The 25393-nt window shown below is 49.3% G+C and overlaps 2 protein-coding genes across 3 annotated transcripts in view; one reads left to right on the forward strand and one right to left on the reverse strand.

Annotated features, from left to right (window-relative positions):
- The window catches only part of LOC104984233 (protein-cysteine N-palmitoyltransferase HHAT-like), a 298539-nt gene extending 282793 nt beyond the window's left edge, over window positions 1-15746 (forward strand). Inside the window, exon 10 of the mRNA XM_010833889.1 lies at window positions 13909-15746. Coding sequence (XP_010832191.1) covers window positions 13909-14000 — 92 coding nt within the window. The 3' untranslated portion in view covers window positions 14001-15746. The remainder of the gene's footprint in view (window positions 1-13908) is intronic.
- A 6885-nt stretch (window positions 15747-22631) lies between these two features.
- Window positions 22632-25393, reverse strand: part of KCNH1 (potassium voltage-gated channel, subfamily H (eag-related), member 1) — a 438757-nt gene continuing 435995 nt past the window's right edge. For both annotated transcript variants that reach the window (XM_010833882.1, XM_010833881.1), the window contains exon 11: window positions 22632-24127. In XM_010833882.1, coding sequence (XP_010832184.1) covers window positions 23276-24127 — 852 coding nt within the window. In that variant the 3' untranslated portion in view covers window positions 22632-23275. The remainder of the gene's footprint in view (window positions 24128-25393) is intronic.

Raw genomic sequence — 25393 nt, forward strand, 5'->3', positions numbered from 1 at the left:
AGGTAATGGGACTGGATGCCATGATCTTAGTTTTTTTTTTTTTTTAATATTTAGTCTTAAGCTGGCTCTTTCACTTTCCTCCTTCACTGTCATCAAGAGGCTCTTTAGCTGCTCTTCACTTTCTGCCATTAGGTATCATCCGCATGTCTGAGGTTGTTGATGTTTCCCCCACCTATCTTGATTCCAGCTTGTAACTTATCCAGCCCGGCATTGTTCACGATGTGCTCAGCATATAGGTTAAACAAATTGAGTGACAGCAGACAGCCCTGTCGTACTCCTTTCTCGATCTTGAACCAATCAGTTGTTCCATACAGGGTTCAAACTGTTGCTTCTTGACCTGCATACTGGTATCTCAGGAGACAGGTAAGATGGTCGGGTATTCCCATCTCTCTAAGAGCTTTCCAGGGTTTGTCATGATCCACATAGTCAAAGGCTTTAGTGTAGTCAATGAAACAGAGATAGATGTTTTTCTTTTTTTTTTTTTCATGAATATAGAGGCAAAATCTTTATTTTTTTTTTTTATTTTTTTATTTTTTTTTAATTTTATTTTATTTTTAAACTTTACACAATTGTGTTGGTTTTGAGATAGATGTTTTTCTAAAATTCCCTTGCTTTCTCTGTAATCCAACGAATGTTGTCAATTTGATCTCTAGTTCCTCTTCCTTTTTTAAACCCTGCTTGGACATCTGCAAGTTCTTGGTTCGCATAATGCTGAAGCCTATCTAGCATGTAAGATTTTAAGCATGACCTTACTAGCATAGGAGATGAGTGCAATTGTCTGATGGTTTAGCACATTCTTTGATACTACCCTTCTTGGGGATTGGGATGAGGACTGACCTTTTCCAGTCCAGTGGCTGCTGCTGAGTCTTCCAGATTTGCTGACAATAATGAATGCAAAACCTTGATGACATCATCCTTTAGGGATTTGAGTAGTTCTGCTGGAATTTCATCTCATCCACTAGCTTTATTAACAGCAGTGCTTCTTAAGGCCCACCTGATTTCATACTCCAGAATGTCTGGATCTGGGTAACTAATCACACCATTGTAGTAATCTGTTTCATTAAGACCTTTTTCATACAGTTCTTCCATGCGTTCTTACCATCTCTTCTTGATCTCTTAAGCGTCTGCTAGGTCTCTACCATTTTTATCCCTTATTGTGCCCATTTTTGGGTGGAATGCTCCCTTGATGTTTCCAGCTTTCCTGAAGAGATCTCTAGTCATTCCCCTTTCGTTGTTTCCTTCTATTATTAAGCACTGCTCGAAGAAGGCCTTCTTGTCTCTTCTAGCTGTTTTTTGGAACTCTGCATTTAATTGGATGTACCTTTCCCTCTCTCTCTCTTGCTTTTCACTTCTCTTCATTCTTTCACTATTTGTAAAGCCTCTTCAGACAACCACTCTGCCTTCTTGCTTTTCTTTTTCTTCGGGATGGTTTTGTTCACCTCCTCCTGTACGGTATTACGGACCTCTGTCCATAGTACTTCAGGCACACTGCTAACTAGATCTAGTCCCATCAATCTGTTCGTTACCTCTACTGCGAAATCATATGGGAATTGATTGAAGTCATACCTGGCCGGCCTATTGTTTTTCCTGGTTTTCTTTAAGCCTGAATTTTGCTAGAAGAAGCTGATGATCTGAGCCACAGTCAGCTCCAGGTCTTGTTTTTGCTGACTGTATACAACTTCTCCATCTTCACCTACTAAGAATGTAATCAATTCGATTTTGGTATGGACCATTTGGCAGGAGAAAAATGACAAACCTAGGCAGTGTGTTGAAAAGCAGAGACATTACTCTGCTAACAAAGATCTGCATAGTAAAGGCTATGGTCTTCCTAGAGGTCACATATGGTTGTCAGAGCCGGACCGTAAAGAAGGCAGAACGCCAAAGAATTGATGCCCTTGAACTGTGGTGCTGGAGAAGACTCCTGAAAGTCCCTTGGACTGCAAGGAAATCAAAGCAGTCAATCTTAAGGGTTGAATATTAACTAAACCCTAAATATAAACTAACCCTGAATATTAACTAAAAGGACTGATGCTGAAGCTGAATCTCCAGTATTTTAGTCATCGATGTGAACAGCTAACTCATTGGAAAAGTCCTTGATGCTGGGAAAGATTGAGGGCAGAAGAGGGTGTCAGAGGATGAGATGGTTGGATGGCATCATTGATGCAACGAACACGAACTTGGGCAAACTCCGGGAGATGGTGATGGACAGGGATGCCTGGCGTGCTGCAGTCCATGGGGTCACAAAGAGTCGGACATGACTGAGTGACTGAACAGTAACAATCTCTAAGAACTGGAAGGGGCCTTGTGGAGGGGGGGTCATCTGGTTTCATCTCCCGTCCGAGGTACCACCCTCTGAATGCTAGCAGGGATGGGAATCCAGGGAGGGGAGCGTGTAACTGTTACAGGCTCCTTTGGGTCGTAGCCAAAAATCTGCCCCTAACTTCCATCTCTTGGCTCAAGTTCTTTCTTCTGGGGTGACTTAGAATGAATCTAATTAATTCTCTTTCCATGTGGCCCCGTGGCCTTTTTCCAGGCTAAACTTTAACTTATTAGTGTGCCTACCCTGAGGAGCCCTTCCAGACCCTCCTTGAAGTGGCTTCCGCGTGACAGTATCTTTTGTAAAATAGGGTGCCTAGAATGAGTCCGCCTTGCCTGAGTCAACATTCGCACGTGGGTACTTTCTCTCACTCTCAGGCCGAATGCTCATCTCCCCATCTAGGCCCTGGTGGCCACGTGGCCTGAGGTGACGGCAGGAGTGACCATGGCTGCTGCGCTTGCCCTATGCTCCCGCAGGACGTGGCCTTGCGCTCCCGTGGCCTTGCACCCCCATGGCCTTGCCCTCCTGCAAAGGAAGAGCAGCCATGTGTGGGTGGGGCTGCTCGATGCCTCTCTGCCCACCGTCAGCAGCGCCCTGGGTCTCCAGGGTGTGTGGGTTTGATGGGAGGGGCCCTATGGGATCTTTCTGTGTGTCTTTTCCCTCCTTGGAACAGCGACCTAAGAGCTCTTGCCCCATCCCGTGGAAGCGCTCGCTGATGCTTCTTTAGCAGAGGGGAGCCCCGGGCTCGCTCAGACCGTAGCCGGCTGTTCCCAGGGCCGCCTTCACTTGCTGTCGGCACTGCCCAGGTGCTCTGTGTTCCTGCAGGGTGAGCAGGCTGCCGCCCACCCCTGCCCCGAGCTGGCTGGCCAGTGTGGAACTGAGGACCCCGCCACCACCAGCGCGGGCCCGAGCTTGGGTGCCCATCTCACCTCTGCTCCTCACAGCCCTCCTCACACCAGCACCCTGGTTGTGACAATGCCTTTCCCAAATACCGTTTATGAATATTGCAGCCGCATCGTTTCCAAACTCATCTTGGAGCTATTTCGTGCTTCGGTCTTCTGTCAGTTCCTTTAAAAAAAAAAAAAATGGAGTAGAGGTGCTTTACAATGTTATGTTACTTTCTGTTGTACAACCTCGTGAATCATTTGCATGTATACATATACCCGCTCTCTCCTGGGCCTCCCTTCCACCCCCTCCATCCTCCCCTCTTTAGGTCATCACAGAGCACTAAGCTGAGCCCCTAGGCCTTAGAGTAGCTTCCTGCTAGCTATCTGCTTCATCCATGGTAGTGCATATATGTCAGTCCCTTTTGAAGAAGGCAAGAGGCAGTTCCGGTGGTTAAACTCAGCATTAAAGAGACGATGGCTTAAGTGGTAAAGAATCCGCCTGCAATGCAGGAGATGCGGGTTCGATCCCTGGGTTGGTGAAGATTCCCCTGGAGAAGGAAATGACAACCCAGTCCAGTATTCCTATATGGAAAGTCCCATGGACAGAAGAGCCTGGTGTGGGCTATTGTTTATAGGGTTGCAAAGAGTTGGACACAATTGAGCACGCACACACAATGAGACCGGACCCACGGGCTCAGTACCCATAGAGAGAAACTGCATCCTGGCCACCGACAGCACCCCAGGCAGGGGCATGGGGAGCAGGCACGGCCCCGGGATGAGAAGCAGCAGCCACTCAGGACGGTGCGCAGACAAGCTCTTGGCTCCACAGCACCTCCTGCGCTCAGTCGGATCCCTCCCTCAGCGTGGAGATGAGCACAGCCCACAGTGAGTGGGAGCAGTGAGGTGAGAATAAAGCCCGCTCTGCCAGGCAGGAACAGCTCCTCCCCTTCCCCTGGGGTGGCTGGCGTGTCTAACGGGCGGTAGCGTCCAAGAACTCCGGGAGAGACGCTGCTGTCTCTGCCGGGAGCTTGGTTGTATCATTGTGTTCTTTGCTGAGAAATCGAAGTAATTTGGAGTCGTTTACCTAGCAACAGCTTTAGGAAAAGAACGTGTCAGAGAGATGTGCTGACATCACCCTTTCAGAGGTGCATGTGGTGTAGGTGCCGAGTCTTCTCTCCCTTTCCTGCTCCCCCGCTACGTTCCTTTCATGGTGACAGGCAGTGGGATGACCAGGGTGGCCTTCCTGACCCACTGTCCTTTGTTAACGTCTAGGTGTTCTCAGCCAGTCCCTGCCAGGCGCCTCTTCTCCTGGGCACACACACAAGTGTCGATGATGCTTCAGCTGTGGGCACTTCTGTCCATTGGCTCCATGGCCCACAGCTGGGGCCAGATGTGCATACCTAGGGTTTCTTGATTGGGGATTTTGCAACAACTGTCATTTTTGATTAGGGATCTGAGAGTCTTGTGACTGAGTACTCAGAAGGACTCAGGCACCCATATATGTTTATTCAGTGACCGTTTAACCATGGGCGCCCTGATCCCAGGGGCCTGAGGGGAAAGGAGCCGGTTCATGGTCTCAGACTTGTGCCGCCTCCCGTCCAGAAGAGGCATCTCCTCGCGGCTGTCCTGCCTCTGCTGCCTTCCCGGGACGGGGATGCCCAGAGGGTCCTGAGCCCGTCCCGGGATGAAGGGCTTCAGCTGCTGGCGAGTTTCTCTGCCTGTAGAGTGGCCCTCCCCTGCCCACCCCCCACCCCATCCTGCTTCCAAAGCTAGCCCGTTCTATATTTGCAGGCGCTTCTCTTCTCTTCTCCAGGGTCTCTGTGATTCCAGAGAAACAGTGCCATCTGCCACCCCGTGCCCCCGTGCCGCGGTCCCCAGACCTCCACTGTCCCGTGCGTGCATACTTGGATGAGAAGGCAAAGCAAACCCTCTAAGCTCAGCCGCCTCCATCCTAGCACCATGTCAGCTTACTGGCGTCAGCCCATCGTCCCGGTGACCCAGGCGTTGAGACTCTTGTCTCTGTCCTCTGCGTTTCCCAAAGCCGGAGCTGCAGAGCCAAATCTCAAGGGTAGGTGGGGAGTTGGGGGCCCTGAGCGTGCTATTAGCCTCTGGGCACATATTCTCACGGGCGTCAGATGAAGCTCAGTGTGACGCATGTCCAGGCTGCCTGTCTAAATGCTGCACACACGGTCAGTGATTCATAAATGCCTGGGGCGGCGGAGGGCGGGGAGGGGTGGTCTGGGGGTGTCCCTGGCAGTCCCATGGCTAAGACTCTGCACTTCCACTGTAGGGGGCACAGGTTCGGCCCCTGGTTGCGGAACTAAGATGCCACATGCCATGCCAGCATGGTCAAAAAAAGAAAGACTGTCAAACCATCTTAAAAACTGCCCGCGTGGGTAAGTGGTTTTCCGGGCCAGGTGGCAGGGAGCCTGCCCCGCACTGTCCCCATCCCTTTGTTTTCGGGAGGCAGCTTTCAGGAGCTCATTTGCTGAACTGTCTCCACTGTGTTACATAGCATGGTTGTGAGTCAAGGATAAACAGTAGCCCAAAATAGGCTGTTTAAAAACAAAAATAGGAAAGAAACACGTTAAGGAAGAGAAGTGGCTGGGGAGTGCGGTCCGACCGGGCAGCCTCTGGCCCTGGCGGCCGGAGTGGAGATCCTGGCAGCGGCGGCAGGGACGGGCTTCTGGCAGGCCGGCCCCCACCCATCTGGTTCTGGAGAGAGAAAATGTGTGTTTTCTTGGCACCTCTTTCCACCTGCACGGTCAGGATAAGAAGCGGCTTCAGTTTGTTCTCCCCACTTTCTCAATTTCACATGAAATGATTCTGCTTTATGGCAGTGAGCACTTCAGTAAGTGCCCGCCCACAGGGCCTGGGGCTGGGAGGTGGGCAGGATGAAAAACAGCGCAGGTTGGCTTCTTCAGGATGTGACATCGAGTGTGAACAGTGTGATTTATTAAAGACCGCTGTCCATGCCAGTTAAAGTGTGCACACAGTGCCCCCAGCAAACGACTCTTGCTCGGGATGGCAGGAAGGCCCCCGGGGTGGTCAGAGTCACCCCTTCCTTCCTCCCTGTCCCCCTGCTGGATGCCCTGTGGAGGCTCAGCCCGTGACCAGGATCAAATACCTGCGGCTCTATGTTAACAAAAGCCCATCCAGGCACTGGGAGCACGCGCCTCAGTGGCCCTGGTCTGAATTAACAGTTGCCATGACAAGGCATGTAAACATGTTCCTCCAGGCTCGTTCCCCCCATTACACAGTTGGAGAAACTGAGGAGCCCTGGGAGAGGGGGTGACCAAGCAGCTTAGTGACGATGATGTTTGAAAACAGAAGCCTGCTGCTTCCCGCTTCCTGTTTCCTTAGCGCCATGAGTAGAGGGGATGAAATGAGATTTGGAGGCAGAAGAGTTAAAGGCACCAGGCAGAGAAGCGGGGCTCCGTGTGAGCCTCCGCTCCACGTGGTCCGAGGCCCAGCACCGCTTCGGAGCGCAGGCGGCCAAGCACACCCAGAGCCACACAGCCCTGGGCTCCAAGCGCGACTTGGTGACCCCTTAGCTTTCAGACCTTGAGAAGGTTGCTCTGCCTCTCTGAGCCTTGGTTTCCCTTTCCGTGAAGTGGGGCTGATGATACCCCTTGAGAGGGTGGTTGTGAGGCTGTGGCATGCCTCCGCAAAGGCCCTGGTGACCCGTAAACGCTCAGTGCTCGCCTGTCCCCTTGCTCAGCGTGTGAACCACAGGTGGGCCCTCTGCAGAGTCAGCCCTCTGAGAGTCCCCCGGAACAGGGGGCCTGGAGGCTGGCTCTGGGACCAGCAGCGTCCACGTCACCAGGGATCCTGGTAGAAACGCAGATCTCAGGCCCGCCCAGGCGTCCTGGATCACAACCTCTGGGGGACGGGACCGTGCATTCTAACACTGAGAAGCAGCTCTAGGATTTCACATGTCAGTTTTGAACAAACTAGAACCATGTAGTTATTTTTCATGAGAGGGTGTGAAAGAAGCAGTTGATTTTGTTTTGTTTTTGGAAAAATACCGAGGCCTCCAAAGCTGGGTTTGAGGCCCAGGTTTGTAAATTACATGAAGGTAAGAAATGGTTCCTCTAGCCCTAGAGTAGCAGAAGCCTGTTCTTCAGACCTCCTGTCCATATTCCCACGGGTTTGAAAACAGACCTGGCAGCTTACAGGCTCGGAAGCCTGGGCAGCTGTGGTCCTGCTGGGCATCTTTCAATAAGGTAGCCCGTGGACAGGGAAAGGCTCCTGCCCTGTAGATGTATCAGATGAAAGCTCTAAATTGAGCTGTGAAGGAAAGTCTGAAAGCGCAGGACCATTTGATGAACTGCTCCACAATCTCTCTAGGCCGGGGCTACCGAAATAAAACTACCAAAGCCCCTTATTATTTCTCCCCCATCAGATCTGAGTGTTGTTAAATGTCAAGTGCTGTCAGGAGCGGGCTGTTTTAATGAAGACAGCACATAAAGTCCTTCTGAATAATTAATGAAATGGGGGTGGCTGAAGCCAGTACATGGTGCAGAGTGCCCTGCTGTTTCTCAGATCCTGAGCCAGCCCCCGGGAACCAGTCTGATGTAGGAGCCCATTCTCAAAGGGAAAAACAGCGTCCACTGTTCTCAGAGTAGAAAATGGCACCAAGGCGACCCATATATCTATGTGTACACACACATAAACACATAGGGTATGGGGCTGGGGTTCACAGTATCTACTAGATGGAAAGACACAGGTGCAAGCCAGTCAGCTCAAAGAGATGGTGACCGAATTTGAGGCAGTTGAACTGAGGTGGACGAGCCTAGAGCCTGTTACACAGAGCGAAGTAAGTCAGAGAAAAACCAGTATCATTTATTAACACATATATATGGAATCTAGGAAAATGGTACCGATGAACCTGTTTGCAGGACAGAAACAGAGACACAGACGTGAAAAACAGACTCGTGGACACAGTGAGGGAAGCAGAGGGTGGGATGAACTGAGAGAGTCGCACTGAAATACACACACCACCATGTGTAGAGCAGATAGCCAGTGGGAAGCTGCTTTATGACAGGGAGCTCAGCCTGGTGCTCTGTGTTGACCCAGAGGGGTGGGATGCGGAGGTGGGAGGGAGGCTCAAGAGCCAGGGCATGTATGTATACTTACAGCTGATTTCACATTGTTGTACGGCGGAAACTAATACAACATTACAAAGAAATTATCCTCCAATTAAAAAAAAAGATGGTGACCAAGTGCTAGAGCAGTTCCTGGTGTCCCCGACAGAACCAGCTTTTCCCCCTTTCAATGTTATAGCAGAGAACAGGTCCTGAGGGGACCCTGGTACCATGGCTTTTACTATTAGGAGTAGCCCTTCTGTCTGTTAACATACGGTACACAGTCTCTGTGACACACACCAACTGGTGTCAGTCCCGAGGGTGCTGTCTGAGGCAGTGGGCAGGGTCAGTGAGAGGGAATATATTCTTTGGCCTCAAAATCCATCAGTCACCACATCCTGTGACTGTTCTGCAGCATCTCTGAAAGTCACCTCTGCATTCCATTTCTCTGTTGGGTATCCTCCAAGCCTGCCCACTCACAAAGGCCCTCTGTGGAGGCAGAAAACCCTCAATCTCACATCCAGGATGGTGATGTGGGATGTTGTATGTGCACCTGCATCCCAGGGATACAGATGGATATGTTGGTGGTCCTTGCTGATTGGGGCCACCACATTTGTGTTCTGGGCTCTGGCCAAGGCAAGCTTGTCTGGGAGGTGAGAGCCATCTTCCTTTGTAGCATGACGGCACTCAAGATGGGAAACTCGTCTTTTCCCTGTCTTAGAATGGCTGAGAGTCAGTGGATGACATTGCTGCTTCATGGGGCCAGAAAGTGAGAGTCTATCTGTCCAGCTGTAGGGACCCAAGAGCCAAGCAGAGAGGGTCACGATGTTCCTCATCCCTCAGGAGAACCAGCAAGGTAATGACTGAGCACTGGATGAGCAGGAGGGGCATCAGACAGCAGGGTGTCAGAGCCTCTGGCTAGAGAACTTGCCTGAGTAGATGGAGGGAGGAAGCTCTGTTCAGTTCTGTTCAGTCGCTCAGTCAGATCCGACTCTTTGCAACCCCATGGACTGCTGCACGCCAGGCCTCCCTGTCCATCACCAACTCCCAGAGCTTGCTCAAACTCACGTCCATTGAATCAGTAATGCCATCCAACCATCTCTTCCTCTGTCATCCCTTTCTCCTCCTGCCTTAAATCTTTCCCAGCCTCAGGGTCTTTTCCATTGAGTCAGTTCTTTGCATCAGGTGGCCAAAGTATTGGAGTTTCAGCTTCAACATCAGTCCTTCCAATGAATATTTAGGACTGATTTCCTTTAGGATGGACTGGTTGGATCTCCTTGTAGTCCAAGGGACTCTCAGGAGTCTTCTCCAACACCACAGTTCAAAAGCATCAATTCTTCTGCACTCAGCTTTCTTTATGGTCCAACTCTCACATCCATACATGACTACTGGAGAAACCATAGCTTTGACTAGACAGACCTTTGTTGGCAGAGTAATGTCTCTGCTTTTTACTATGCTGTCTAGGTTGGTCATAGCTTTTCTTCCACGGAGCAAGCATCTTTTAATTTCATGGCTGACTGAACTGAACTGAACTGAAATGATAGATAATTGTAGGTAAAGCTAAAGGACAGACTCAGGTCCTTCAAACTGTTCTCCAAGCAGGATTCAACCAGACCACCTGGGCTTGGGTTGTGGTCTCTGGACCCTTTTGAGGCAATAGAGCTTCAAGCAAGAATATTAGTATAGGTGAGTAATTTCTATCTCATAGTGTTGTGCGAATTCACCAAGTTTGTGTATTCTTTGTAAACTGAATAGCAGATTGCATATTCTTTGTAAACTACTCACGTGTGGACAGAGACTAGGGTTCTGGTTGACTGAAAGGAAGGATGAGAAGAAAGCATCACTGCAGTTTGTTCATATTCTGCTCACCAGCCTTTTTCTTCTAAAAATGGTCAGCAGTGGGGTGGGCTTTGAAAAGACCTCGTTAGAGCCAAGATGGCGGCCACAGGCTCAGCAGTGTTGCCTGACCCGACAGTGGAGCGAACCTTTGATGGGGTAAGTGATAGCTCATTCAGCAGCTCAGCTAACTCCTCTCCCAGTAGGAAGGATTGATTTCTTCCCCAGGATAGGGATAGGGATTTGTGTGATTCAGCAGCTGAATGAATCTGCATGGATAAGAGAGTTTCTCTGGTCATCTTTCTCAGAGGGTCCAGTAGAAGAAAGAACGACTAGGGCAGCCGGTGTTCAGTCCCACATGTGGCAAGTTCTTCTGCTCCTGGGGGCGGTGAGGGACTAAAGACTCAGCATCGTGTGAAAATGAACTGCATCTTCCTGCTATTTGAATTTCAATACCTTGGGCATAGATAGCCTAGGAGATTGCAGCATAGCACTGCAAGTCTGCGATTTGCTGATGTTCCAAAAGCACCTTTAGAATGGCAAAACTTTATTGAGAAATAATCTGTGCACAATAAAATATATCTATTTAATGTATTTTCCAGTTGTATATACACTGAAAAGCAGTCCCATAATCAAGGTGCTCAACATCTTTGTTATCCCCAAAGACTCCTAGAGCCCCTTTGTGGTCTGATTCTCCCTCTGCTCCAGCCCCAGGCCACCACTGACATGCTTTTTGTTACTATAAATCAGTTTGCACCTCACACAAATAGAATAATATCACATGTGTTATTCTGTTGATGTCTTCTTTCACTCAGGATACATTTTTTATTGTGGTAAATAATATATAACATAAAAGTTACCATTTTAATAATTTTAGTCTACAGTTCAGTGGTACAGCCACATTGTTATGCAGCCACCATCCACATTCAGAACAGTCCCCCCCACCCGCACAAAACTAAAACTCTGTAACCATTTAACAGGAACTCTCCTCTCCTCTCAAGCCCTGGCAACCACCATTGTGTTGTTTGTCTCTGTCGATTTGACTACTCTAGGTGCTTCAGATCGGTGGAAGTCTTGCCGTGTTTGTCCCTTTGTGCCTGGCTTATTTCATTTACCATGTCTTCAGGGTTCATCCATGTCGTAGCCAGTGTCAGAATTCCCTTTTTATAGCTGATTAATATTGAACCATGGATATAGACCGCGTTTTGAGTACCCATCCATCTTGCAGTAGACGCTGGGTTGCTTCTACCTTTGTGCCGCCATGAACTTGGGTGTAGGAATCTCTCTTCTGGTTCTTGCTTTGAATTCTTTGGGGTATGTGTGTGGTAATTCTACGCTTGACTTTTGGGGGAACCTCCATACTCTTTTTCCATAGTGGCTGCACCATTCTACCATGTTACTTTTTAAACAGATTTTGCCTTAGACCTGCACCTTGGTCTGATTATCCCTTTCCATTCCAGAAAACCAATTAGACATATCCTTTGACTTCCCATAGCCCTGCACAATAATGGTCTTTTCCTTCAGTATCCCGAGCCTCTGCCTTTCCAGTCCTTCATACTGATGTAATTGCTCAGAGAATGGCTCAGCCTTAATAACCTCAAGTGAAATCGCATGGCTCACTTTCTATTAGCTACAGCCATTCCCCTCTGTGTCCTACCTGTCCCTCATTAGCTGCAGTTATTATGCAACCTGCCAGTATCCTGTGAGCAATATCAGGATACAGCCGCCCACATCCTGTTAACTCCTTCTGTTACACCCCTGCCTTGGTCCTCTTCATTGAATCTGTTATGCTATATATACTTCCTACTTATGCATGTAGCTGTAACTTAAATAATCTGGCCTGTTCACTATCCCCCAATCTTTTGCAACCATCATCTGACATCCTGTTCGTAACATCTTCACTGCTGACTCACTGTTCCCTTGTTGATAAGTCCAGGTAACAAAAGCCCACCAGGCAGCTGCACACATCGATTCTGGGGGCCCAGCTCTGAATGTACAGTGTGTGCAGGGGGCCTTAGTGTAGGATCTTTTCCTCTGAGCAGTGCGGTACAGCCCACCAGTCATCTTAATGGAGAGAGATTGAGTGTGTGTGTGTGCATGCATGTGTTTGAGGATGTAGGGATAAGGGAATTTTCCAGACACACAGGATTGGAAAGCTGGTAAGAAGGGACAACATGGAAGAAGACTACTTACTGGGGAAAGGTGAGGGGGTGAGAGGACTGCGGGATGGTGTCAGTGTTCGCTTGGTGGGACAGAGCCCTTTTTGATGCCACATTTTTCATTCATGGTTGACAAGTCCGGATGACTGTGTGGCATAGCAGCCCTTGGCATGTCACCAAAATGGCCGCCCACCCCAGGTTCTTTTCAGTTTTATGATCCTGTGCTTATCTAAGCTCTGATGAAGGGGGGCTATGCCCCTAGCACGCCCCCTACACTTGGGCCAGACCTGCTTGGTTAGCAGCTGCTGCAAGTGAAGACCTCGTTCCTTCAGGTGAGCACAGAGGAAGACGTTCACATCTAGAACAGGGCCAGGCCCACAGCAGAGGCCCGTAAAGTGTTGGTTGAATGCGGTGGAAGGGCGACTTGTGCAATCTGTCTTTGCCTTGTCATCACCGATCTTAACTCCTGAGGTCAGGAAAGGAGAATGGGTTCTTGGCAGCCATCTGGCACACACTGGGGTGACTGGCTGTAGGCACATGCATGTGATAAAAAGACTAATGAGCTGTGTGGACATAAGAGAGTTCCCAGGAAATCCTTTGTGTTTCTGAAACACTTTTTTAAAACGCTACCAAATCTGTGACCTTCTTTGATTCCATATGCTTTCCTGTATGTTGGGCCTCCCGTTGTGTGGATGGAGAAGCTGAGATGGTGCTGGGGTCTCCGAGCAGAGTCGGGACTGCGGCCATCTCGCTGCCTCTCTGCCTTGCACACAGTGACGTGAGGGGGGATTTCCAGGGCCCAGCGGTGGTCCAGACTGAACTCACCTCTAGTTAGGGCTCCTTACACTTGTGTGTGCTGGGCAGAAGCTTCCATGTGATGTCCCCTGACAGCCATAGGGCCAAGCACAGCTGTGCATCAGTCGCCACACCCCAGCTTTGTGTAAGTGAAACTGCTTTGTTCTCCCGCCTCCGCAGCCAGTCTCTGGCTCCTGTGTTTACCAAACACCTGCTGATGCCTCTCCCTACACACAGCTGAAGTCCGGGTCTGCCTTCTGTACCTGAAGCTCCCCCCCCACCTCTTCCTGCTCCCTGAGGTTACTGAGGACCAGGTGTAACAGGTTCCCTGACATGTGGGTCTGTGCCACGGCGGTGACAGATCCGAGGGCCTCCAAGCAGGATGGGTCCATCTTGAGGCTGAGAAAAGTACCTGGTTGTCCTGGGCTTCTGTGTGCTTGTGGATGGTGTGCGATTCAATGGTCAACGTATATTTTGCAATTTACTATGGGTCTCGTGGACTTTTCATCTTTTTTGGTTATTAAATGCTTTAGTCTTCTAAATATGTATTCTTCAAAAGCTTGTCCTGTTTCTAAACATAGTTTGTGTGTATGATAGGGCTCCCCTCATTTTATGGTGACCCAAGTGGGCATGTAGGGGTCCACTTGCTGCTGTTCCAGTTTGAACACCATGAGGTGATCTAGGAGACATGTGTCTTAATGCCTAAACTGAGGCCCATGCTGTTTCTTAGGCAGCCTTCTCTAGTGGGGACGGTTTGCACCAGTCCTACCCCAGGTCCTACCCCAGGCTTGTCTAACCGCTCTCCCGTCTCTGTCGCCCTCCTGCAGGCTGGCCGTGGGTGACCCTGTCTGTCCTGGGATTCCTGTACTGCTACTCGCATGTGGGCATTGCCTGGGCCCACGCTTACTCTGGTAACTGACGGCGCCGGGCCCAGGTCTGCCCTTGTCACTGGTTTCCAGGGCACGTGGTGCTCCACCCTCACCTCGAACCTCAAGGTAACCTCCAGGGGACCTGCTCATCTTTTGTTGAAGTTACCTCACTCCAGGACTGGAAACTTGAGCTCTCGTAACTTTGGGAACTTAGAGATCCTCTTCCCAGCCTCCTCTGCCTATAGAGTAAGCTGGACCCCAAGCAGTAAAACGTCTTGCCTAGCTGTAGACGGTGATGTTGTGGTCCAGACCCCACATTCTTTCTCCTTTACCAAGAATTAAATGCAATAGACGTTTCTTGATTGAGGCATATAAATTCTGATTAGTGATAGGCCTGTCTTCCACTGGGCAGTGTTTCTGAAACGTGTTGGGTCAGTGGCATTTAAGTGACTCCTTCCCTGCTTCCTGCAGTGCACTTTGTAGAGCCAGCACTGAGAGTTGCATCACATTTAGCTCCTCAGCAGGGGCGTGACAAAGCCGCAGCTGTGTTGCTGACTACTGGGTCCAAGGAGATCGAATATAGACGTCAGTACCCAAGGAGGGCTGCTACTTGAGTTCATCATTCATCAGGGTGATCGCCATTTGGTTGCTTGTTCCCTAGATTTGCAGGAAGTATAAACAGAGGAGTTCCTCTACCTGACAGTTAATTATTTCCTAGTAAAGAAGTATAATTAAAAAAAAAAGAAAACAAACAGGGAGTGGTGTATGACAGACAGGTGCTATGGGGCAAGTCAAAGAGGGTAAAGAGGACTTCCTGTGGTCTCTCCCTCTCCACGCAAGTCCCGACAGCCCTCTCCCCCTGAGTGGTTCACACTTGGTGGTTTACCGTCAGAGGTTGATGCTGTTTGTTTCCAATAAAATGGAGCCCTTTCTACCATACAGACACTTCATATTTTTGTAAAATTGTCTTGAATATTTTTTGAAGAAAATGTTTAAAGTCGAAACACGCTTACTTAATTCTGAATTATTCACTCTTCTGGAAGGATGCTAATAGGCCGCTAATGGCCTCAAGTGGTAGATAATTCAGAATACTTCCATTTGGCTTTGCTTTTTCCTTTTCTGAGGGGGTAGAGGGTAAGTGAAGCAGCTTTAAAATTTGAATCCATAGTGTACCCAATTATGGGAGAACAGAACAACATCTCAAGCACATGAATTAATTGTCATTGAGTAGAAGGTGCATGCGGACCTGGTCTGTCCCCACCTCCTCCCGTTAGTCATTTGGTATTATCCTTGTGTCCTGGCTGCGGTTATTAGCTCAATGAGATTTAAACTCCCGGAGTGCAGGACCCGTCATTTTGCTGGCGTCCTTTCTTCGCGGCCACTCTGCTTGGAGGCGAGTGGGGAGGGGACCAGATGTGGGTGGCAGAGGGTAGGCACACTCCGTGTTACCTGCAGCAAAGGACAGAGGCTGGAGGGGGCAGGCAGACCAGGGCAACAGCAGCCTTGGCAGCTGGCCTGATAAAGGAGGAGGAGACACAGGCTGGCAAGTCCTTGTGCTTGGAAGTTTCCAGGAGGAGATGAGGTTGAGGAAGGGTGAGCAGTCAGATGAATACAGTAAAACTTCAGGGACTCTTAACACTAATTCAAGATTTGTCATCAGCCAGAGGGCTTTTAGCTGAAGTTTACAGAGGAACAAAATCGTGTGAAGATAATTGCAGGGAAATGTCTAATGTATGGGGTTCCCAGGTGGTGAAGTGGTAAAGGATCCTTCTGCCAGTGCAGGAGATGCTAAGAGACGTGTGTCCAACCCCTGGGTCGGGAAAGTCTTCTGGAGGAGGGCATGGCAACCCACTCCAGTGTTCTTGCCTGGAGAATCCCATGGACAGAGGAGCCTGGCGGGCTGTATTGCCTGGGGTTGCAAAGAGTCAGACACAACTGAGCATGCACACACACATCTAGTATATGCGTGTATATAAATATATGAATACTATATATTTATATATGTGTTCAGTCGCTCAGTTGTATCCAATTTTTTGTCACCCCACAAACTGTAGCCCGCCAGGCTCCTCTGTTCATGGGATTCTCCAGGCAAGAATACTAGAGTGGATAGCCATTCTCTTCTCCAGGGCATCTTCCTGACCCAGGGATCAAACCCGGGTATCCTGCTTTGCAGGCAGATTCTTTACCATTTGAGCTATAGGGAAGTTCTTATAAGTAATGCAAAATATTTTCAACTCTTTGGAGATGCCATTTTTATAAAAACAAATAGGCTTATTTACTCATTAAACTATACTGGAAGAATAAGTGAATATATTTGAAAGTAATAATCCTGAATTTCTTTTAAGCTATTGTATGATTGAGTGGTTCTCAGGAATGAGTACATGATTATTGTGTTTAGCTATATATTTGAGGCCTAATTAACCAATATGTGAATAACCATCCAGGACCACTGTTATCTTAACCTCTTGCTTTTCTCCCACTGTAATATAAAAATGATAATGTCTGTTTCCATGCATATGAACTCAAATTCTTGGAGCTGCTTTAAATGAAGGACTCCTGAGGTGTCTGAGCAGACAGAGCAGTCCCAGCTGAAGAACATCTGAGGTGTCACTTTCCATACTTATCAGCCCTGGGCAACTTCCAGCACAGGACAGGGACAGTTCCCAAGGTCACTTCTAGCCCCAGGATCCTCTGACTCGCTCCAGGCATGATTGGCATGATGATTTCCAAGGAGGCAAGGAACACATCGGAAGGACAGCCAAATGTTGGTCATCTTGACTAATTCCTGGGACCGTGCAAGAAGACGGAAAAGTATTTGTTTCCTCAGATTAATTTATTTGAAAAGTGACAGCAGAAACCCTTTGTTCTTAATAGTAAAGACTGTAGACTTAGAAAATAAACCAATCATATATACTATGGTACAATCTATATATTGGGAGAATGGTAATTTAGTGGGAGTTTCCCCTTAGAGAAAGAGCCTACTCATTGCTTCTTTATTTAAACTACTGATTGACTAAGGAGTATAAGAAATTAATACAATGAATTTCTTTTCTAGCAAATGTCCCAGAACATATCCATACAAAAGGGCCAACTACTGAGAAGCCAGATTATCTCAATGCTGCTGGCCTTTCTCAGTGCGTGTTGAGATGCCTCTCTGAAGCCTTTCTTCATTGAAATTGTTATATTTTTGGAACAAGGCAGCAAAATTCCTTTTTTTTTTAAATCATTGAAACCCATTTGGCATCCAAAATGTAACATCTAGTACTTGGCTCTGTGTTACTTAGTCCTTGTGACTAATTATAAAAACCATATTTACAGAGAAAGATGTACTCTTTAGAGCACCTCAGTGGTGAAAAACAATAGTGCTTTATTAGGTGAAACTTTTGAAATGAGCATCAGTCATTTGGAACTTTAAAAAAGCCATCACCCTTTGTTTTATTATGCTTTCCTGCAGTGTTAAAAAAAAAAAGGGGGGGGGGTATGTAGAGAAAGTCACTAAAAATACTAGATTTATACTGCAGCCCAGTGAAATCAAGCAGAGGCCTGAATGTGGCTTGTGGATCACAAATTCCTCATCCCTGAGGTAAGTTCTCCCGTCTATCAATAGAAAAGCGCCGTTTGTGAAGTGCGGTCCATTGGTGTGAAATATGGGCTCCTGTTGGCAGTGTCGTGGAGGATTGTGCTGTGAGCAGGAGGCGATGTCTGTTAAAACCACAGCAGAGCTGCATCGGTGCTGGCGTACAGCACTACCGTAGGGGCAGGCAGCTCTCTACCGTCATCGGTTCTGAGACCGTCAGTGAATAAAGCACAGGTCAGAACTCACATTGTTGGCACTCTTTCCAGAAAGACTCGGTTTTTTGACAGTGTGTTTTAAAAGGCAGCAAAGCCTGAACATACAGATTGCAATCCAAACTGTTCAGGATTAAGGCGCTCAGCTCTAGGTGGGAGGTCAGCTTCAGCTCTGTGTTCAGTACTGTTTGTGCCACAACTGCCCAGCGATGCCAGGTTTGGAAGGCGTCTCTGTGTGTCTCCTAGCATTGATAGCTCTATTTCAAGATCATATGGCAAAGCACCTTCACAGCCATTCCCTCACTGTGCAGAACTCACACAATCTTGGTGTCTCTAGAATTTTAAAATGCTCCAAAAACCACAGTCATAGGTGCTGTCCAAATTAGAGGTCCCAAGGCTTTTGAAAAGGTCTATGAAAGTACCACCTAGTTCTTTTATCTTAGGTAATTCACCTAATTCGGTGCCTGGAAGTTTATACAAGGAAAGGCAAAAGCAATCATGTATGATCATTATAAAATAGTTTATTTACCATAATAAATAAAATTAAACTTTTTTTTCTTTTTACAAATATCACTTGTGCTTATTTAAAAATGTTGAGAAGGGAATATCAGTGGTGGGGCCACCCGTTCCTCTTCATGTCCCCGGGTTGCAGTCAGACAGCAGAGTTTTGGCAGCGTCCTCAGTTGACCACAAAGATAGTATCAGCTCATTTGCACTTCTGTTGATTCATGCTCCTTTGGACTAAATGACAGATACAAAGGAAGAAGAGAAATCCAATGGAGGATTTGGCAGGACTCAATGGCAAGAGTGTTAATACAAGGAGGAGTCCCAAAATGACGAACCGCTCGTGAGCAGACGTGTCCTCAAAGGACTGGCGAAATGTGGGACAGTCTCCGACGGATGCACACACACAGTGTCTGAATAGTGAGAGTGAATTCATTGGGGGGGGGGGAGGGGGGTGCATCTTTCTTCATATAAAAGCAGTTCATATCCTGATAACAAGATCCATGAACATCTCCTTGAATGACTAGTGGATCTGTTGGCTGACTCTGAAGTCACAGATAAAAAGATAGTGGCTCCAAGAAACACTTCCTGGTGGGTAGTGGGGGAGGGCACCCACCGGTCTGGTACCTGTGGGGTAGTCAGGTCCAGTTCTAGAGGTTCCAGAATAAGTCCAATAGGCTCACGTGAGAATGAAGTTTCATTTGAAACTAAGTTAAGCTGGAGGCACAGTCAGTTGAAACATCTCAACATGAACACCCTGGGTGCTGTCTCTGATGGCTGCGGTTCGTGCTGGGGGGACGCTGAGATCTCATCCAGTTAGAGGGCACGAGAGCTGGTGAAGGTCATTTTTATTGACGCGAGCGAGAAGGCAGTGCAGTGACGGAGTGACAGAGGAGAGGCCGTGTAGGGGGCCTGAGCAGGCCCTCGGGGGTCTCCTCTTTAAGCAACACTATGTGAGGAGGGGGGAGAGGGAAGAGTGTTGGCAGCGCCATCACGGTTGGAGTTCCATTCAAGGGTCTTAAGGCTAAACATCTGTAGAGCAAAACACAGTACAGTCTGTTCATCAAACACATGTCAACTCATATGGCCGCTAGGGCTCCAGAAATTTCCCAGAGGGCACCTGTGCCATCTGGTGGTGAATGCAGCAAGGGTTTCTGAGGCTCCTTCCTACACCTGCCTGGGGCTTCTAAGGCATTCGTTTCCTCCCTACCCAGGTTTGGGTGCAAAGTTTAACAGCTAGCTTAACACTTTCACCTTCCACTTACCGATCCAGGAGAGGCAGGTCACTGGATGGAGTGGTGTGATGGAGGGTGTTTTTACTTTGAGCTGGCTGAAAAAGGATTCCAGGAAAGGGCCCTGCTGTTTGGCCACAGGACGCGCTGTGTGTCATAGCACTTAGGATGATCTAGAAGGCTGAAGGTAAAACAAGCCCAGGGATTGGATAACAAGAAGTGGAAGCAGCATTGAAACACGTGGGCCCATGTGGCTGTGGCATTTTTGGAAACCACTGGTTTCCGACTACTGGCTACAAACTCTGTGCACACAGGTTTAATCTGAGGTCCGGAATAGAAAGAAAGGTCTCAGAAAGAATCAAGCCCCGGAGGATGTGAAGGTGAGGGAGGGGGATGGGTGACAGTGGGGCTACAATGACTGTGCACCAGACCGGGGCTTCTTAACCAGGTGGCTGTGTCCCGCTGCCTCCTACAGGAATCTGGTCCTACCCGGAGGAGGAGGCTTTGCGGGTATATGGAACAGCAACACTCATTGCTGGAGACAATGCCCTCTGCCAAGAATGCGCATTCCATCTTGCTGACCATCTTAATCACAGAGTCAACCCTCACCCCCACCTCCGTCAGCAGGGAGGGAGGGGTACGGGCAGGGCCTCCTCCTTCAAAGCGTGTCAAGGATACTCCCTATGAATGACATCCAAAGTAAGGAACTGATGATGTAAAAGATCAGGTAACCAGCAATTCCTGGGCAGTGGTATAAAGACACCATGTCGCCTTCCCTCAAAAAGGAGAAAAACAGCTCAGGTTAGTCTACATCCCTCAGCATCACTTTTCTATACTCTAAAGGTTGGGTCCAATACCCAGTTTTTGTTTTCCCTAATCTCTCTTTGGCCACCAGATAATGGTTTATAGTGGAAGGTTGAGTTGGTGGTATCTGAAGCTTGTGGTCCTCGCTTGGGAAGCCAGAGCAGCATCTGGGCAAAGGTAGGTAGTAAGCACAAAGCAGCCTGTGGCCAAGTGCATGTCAGAAAAGTACAAGTAAAAGTTTGGCTCATTAAAAAAAAATTTTTTTTTTTCCAGAGAGAATCATTATAGCAAAAATCCCACAAATCCTTAAATGGAGAAGAGTAAAAGCATACACAGCCCTACCTGTGTTGCTCTGTCACCCCCAGGAGCATGGGTTGTGGGCCCTGTGACCCCCAGACGAGTGGCTCCAGGCTTCTCACCATGAGCTCAGTTTGAATCCTAGGAGTTGATCAAGCAATATATTCACGAAGCATTATTTTTCTCTCCAATCAGGTCTGGACTTCAAAGCCTCACACACGAGCATCCTTGCCCCTCAGGCAAAGCTGGAGGGAAGAGCCCACTGGGTCCTGGGCAGGGGCTTCTGAAGCTGGGTGTTGGTGTTGTCAGGGCCCTCATCCTGCCTTCCCTGCTGGCTCAGATGGTAAAAAATCTGCCTGCAATGCAGGAGACCCAGGTTCAATCCCTGGGAGAAGGAAATGGCAACCCACTCTAGTACTCTTGCCTGGAGAATCCCATGGACAGAGGAGCCTGGTGGGCTACAGTCCATGCGGTTGCAAAGAGTCGGGCACGACTGAGTGACGAACACTTTCACTTTTCCCCTGCCTTACAAGTGGTAAGTCCTAACCTTGGGGAGCAGGTTGGGAGGCATGTTTAAGGAATGGCAAACTGGAACATTTCAGGGACAGCTGGCAGACGTGATTCCAGGCTCGGCCCCAAGGACTAGTTGGCAGCTTCTCAAAGAGGCTGAAAGCCCCACGGCTTACCCAGAATCATTAACAGTCATGACTCTTGGCCCTGAGGAATTTAACTCCCCCCATCTGTTTGCTGCCATCTGAGGCCAAATCCAGTAATGTCTCAGAAAGCCTGGGGGCACCCATGTAAACCTCCTGAGAGAAGCTGAACAAGTGTGTATGGCCCCTGAGGAAGGACCCTCACCTGGACCTCAGTCTCTGCTCTCCAGGGCAGTCTGTGCCAAGCCAGAAGCCAGGTGAGTACAGCCCCATTCCACAGGGACAACTTAGGTCCGAGTCCTGGGTCAGGCCGTGGCCACTGAGCGGGACTGCAGGGGGAGGTGGGCCCAGACAGGCGGCTTTCAGAAACGCTGGACACCCTTGGGGCGGCAGGTTCCCCTTGGCAAGGAGGGAAATCACCATTGGGACCTAGCCTCTATCTCTGCTGCAAAGCAATGCCAGCAACACACAGGACTGCCACAGGGCAATGTGTGCAAAAGGTGAGCGCCCTGGATGATCCCATGCCCACTCACAGTCCAGATCACTTGCCCTCCTAACTCTGCTCTCTCCAAGCTGAGTTTTCTGAACTTCCAAACTTGCTTATCAATTTTTAGGGTCCTGATGATCCCTCTTTCCTTTCTCAGATGCCCCTGAAAGGAGCCCAAGCATAGGAACAAACGTGACCCCAGGTGACTGAGGCAGTGCAGTGTTCTCTAAGCATCATAGTTTAGGGACGTGGATAGCCCATAGCTGGCTCCATGATCATCGTTCAAAGCTTGGACCTTCCTCATAGACCACAGCTCCACAGTCACCTCTCTGTCACTTGACAGAGACAATCTGGAAACACCTGCCTCTTTCTCTCTTCTCTCCTGAAGCAAGTACAGTCATAGACCTGCAGTCTCTTGGTTTCTTTCCAAGTCCTACTGACTTTCATATGAGATAAAAAGATTAGCTTTAAAATAAGGCCAAGCATGGCTCCCGAGTGTCCTATAAATGAACCCATGCAGTGGACAAAATACAAACTTCTCTAGGGGCAGTCCCAGTGAGAATCATCATATAAACATTGCTCTTGTTACAATCATTTTACTGAGGTTTTGTGTGTGAGTGTCTATGTGTCTATTTTGCTAATAAAGCAAATCCGGGCTCATCACCCTTCCTGCCGATGCCCCGTACCCTGAGGAATGCCACAGGAACACTTAGGAAGAGGTCAAGAAAGAAAAGAAGCAAAGGGCCTGTGTGATGTGGCCAGTGGCATGGAGCCAGGCCAGAGAGTCATCTGGAGCCCACAGGGCCCTCCCCTTCTGCGCTCCCTTAGCAGCTAAGGGCTGCAGATCACAGCCCAGAGAGTCTCTGGCTCCCCACCGCCAGTCTCCAGTTCTTGGCTTATCTCTTTGGGGAAAACAGACCTGAAGATTCCCGGCTCTAAGTGTCTAGAGGAGGCACCCAAAGCCATCTCAGCTGCTTTTCAGCCTTAACTGTTCGAGACAGGAAGTCAAGAGGCTCTGCCCTCCCTCAAGCTCCCCTTGTCCCAAGCTTGTTACAAATGATGACGGTACAAAAATAGACGGTGACATCAGACAGAGGCTGTCCAAGGACAGGGAACGCTGGGAACTCCCTGTGCCCACCGCAGTCTCTGGGGGTCTTGGCAGAGAAGCCCAGTGTGCTAGTACACACGAGGGGTCCTTGCTGCTGTCCCACCCATCCCCAGCAGCTGCTGTTTCTTTCCTGGTAGTTTTCATGTTGTTACAAATATCATGGCAGTAAGAAAAAATTAAAAATGAAGGAAAATACCCTTTAGACGGCATGCCCCCCTCTTCCAAAATTCTGCAGAGAGAGTTCAGACGCAGCTCCCATCTCGCAGGGTCAGGGTGCATGCCTCTCCCCAGAGCGAGCGAGCCGAAGTGACTGGTCCCGCTTGTGTGTTCTGTTGGGAAAAGCCTACTTTGAAGGTTGTTGGTCATGTAGGTGTGTGTGTGGTGGTGTCTAGGGCAGGACGGTAGGTTTTTGTCATCTTGGATTTTTTTCTTTTTTTTTACAACAGACCTCTCAGCTTGCGCCAAAAATGTCTCTCTCTGACTCTGGGGACTGGGGCCTCGATATTTCAAATAGCTCCTGAGGCGACTGAGAGGATCTTCTGGAGGTTAATATCCTGAGTATCTCAGAGAGCTGTTTCTCAATGCTCGTCATCTTGGTGCTCAAGGCCTTGATGTCCTCCTTGAGCTCGTGCTTCACCTCCAGGACGGCGGCCTGCAGCGTCTGCTCGGGGATGGGGTAGAAGGAGTGCTTGACCTCCGCCAAGATGGGGCTCCGGTCCTGGGGGCTTCTGGCCTCGCCCACGTTGTCCAGACGCAGGTCGCTCTTGGTGATGCCGCTGTCGCACGAGTCCGTCTTCTTGAGTGTGGCCTCGCCGGCGGCCTTCGTCCTCTCGGGGAGCGTTTCCATGGACTCGGCCTTGGACACCTTGCTCCAGTCCTCAGCCTTCCCGCAGGCATCCTTGAAGCGGGCCCAGCCCTTGCGCTTGGCGCAGTCGGCACCGCCGGCCTTGGGGCCCAGGCCCTCGGCCCCAGGCGCCTGCAGCCGGGCGTGATCCAGCCCCACTGGGGCGGCGGCCGCCGGGAAGGCCACGGGCGTGGCAGGGCTCTCTCGGACGGTGACGACGCTGGCCTTCGCCAGGCAGTGGTGGCTGTGCTCGGTGAGGACGCTGCCCTTCTCCACGTCCAGGTCGTCTAAGTCCCGCCCGCCCCTCTCCGCGGCCAGCCTGGCTTCCTTCTGCTGGCGGAACCTCTGGAAGAGCCGCCGGACGGGGTGGTCGGGCGGCAGGATCAGGGGGGCCTCATTCTTCCGCTTCATGCGCTCCTCCTCCTCCCGTTTCACGTCACTGATCTTCCGGAACACGATCTGTGGGGAGACGCAGTACAAGCCATGTTAACCCAGCTGTGGCGCCAGACCACTTGACCTGCCTCTTGAGAAACCTGTATGCAGGTCAGAAAGCAACAGTTAGAACCGGACATGCAACAACTGACTGTTTCCAAATTGGGAAAGGAGTATGTCAATACTGTATATTGTCACCCTGCTTATTTAACTTATATGCAGAGTACATCATGTGAAATGCTGGGCTGGATGAAGCACAAGCTGGAATCAAGATTGCCGGGAGAAATATCAATAACCTCAGATACGTAGATGACACCACCCTATGGCAGAAAGTGAAGAGGAACTAAAGAGCCTCTTGATGAAAGTGAAAGAGGAGAGTGAAAAATCTGGCTTAAAATTCAACATTCAAAAAAAACGAAGATCATAGCATCCGGTTCCATCACTTCATGTCAAATAGATGGGGAAACAATGAAAGCAGTGACAGACTTTCTTTTCTTGGGCTCCAAAATCACTGCAGATGGTGACTGCAGCCATGAAATTAAAAGATGCTTGCTCCTTGGAAGAAAAGCTATAACTAACCTAGACAGCATACTAAAAAGCAGAGACATCACTGCTGACAAAGGTCCATCTGGCCAAAGCTGTGGTTTTTCTAGCAATCATGTACAGATGTGAGAGTTGGACCATAAAGAAAGCTGAGTGCTGAAGAATTGATGCTTTTGAACTGTGGTGCTGGAGAAGATTCTCAAGAGTCCCTTGAACTGCAAGGAGATCCAACCAGTCCACCCTAAAGGAGATCAGTCCTGGGTGTTCATTGGTAGGACTGATTTTGAAGCTGAAACTCTAATACTTTGGCCACCTGTGAAGTGCTAACTCACTGGAAAAGACCCTGATGCTGGGAAAGATTGAGGGCAGGAGGAGAAGGGGACGACAGAGGATGAGAAGGTTGGATGGCATGACTGACTCAATGGACATGTGTGTGAGCAAGCTCCTAGGAGACAGTGATGGACAGGGAAGCCTGGCGTGCTGCAGTCCATGGCGTCACAGAGAGACAGGAATGGGCAACTGAACAACAGCACTGGTGCAGGCACCAGTGATGGGGTAAGTCTGGGTCCTCCCTAGCCAGACAGTCCTGCCGGTCCACAGGAATGCCTGACGTGTTGGGCATGGGAGGCCCATGCTGAATCCTGAACAGTGTAGATGGGGAGACAGGATGCCCCAGGACAGAGGTGGCTGCTGTGCCTCACTCATCTCTCTGGAGATCCCTCTGAAGGCTCACTGAGCAGTGGGGAGAGG

This window comes from Bison bison, unplaced genomic scaffold, assembly GCF_000754665.1.
Source record: "Bison bison bison isolate TAMUID 2011002044 unplaced genomic scaffold, Bison_UMD1.0 scf7180017863955, whole genome shotgun sequence".
NCBI lineage: Eukaryota > Metazoa > Chordata > Mammalia > Artiodactyla > Bovidae > Bison > Bison bison.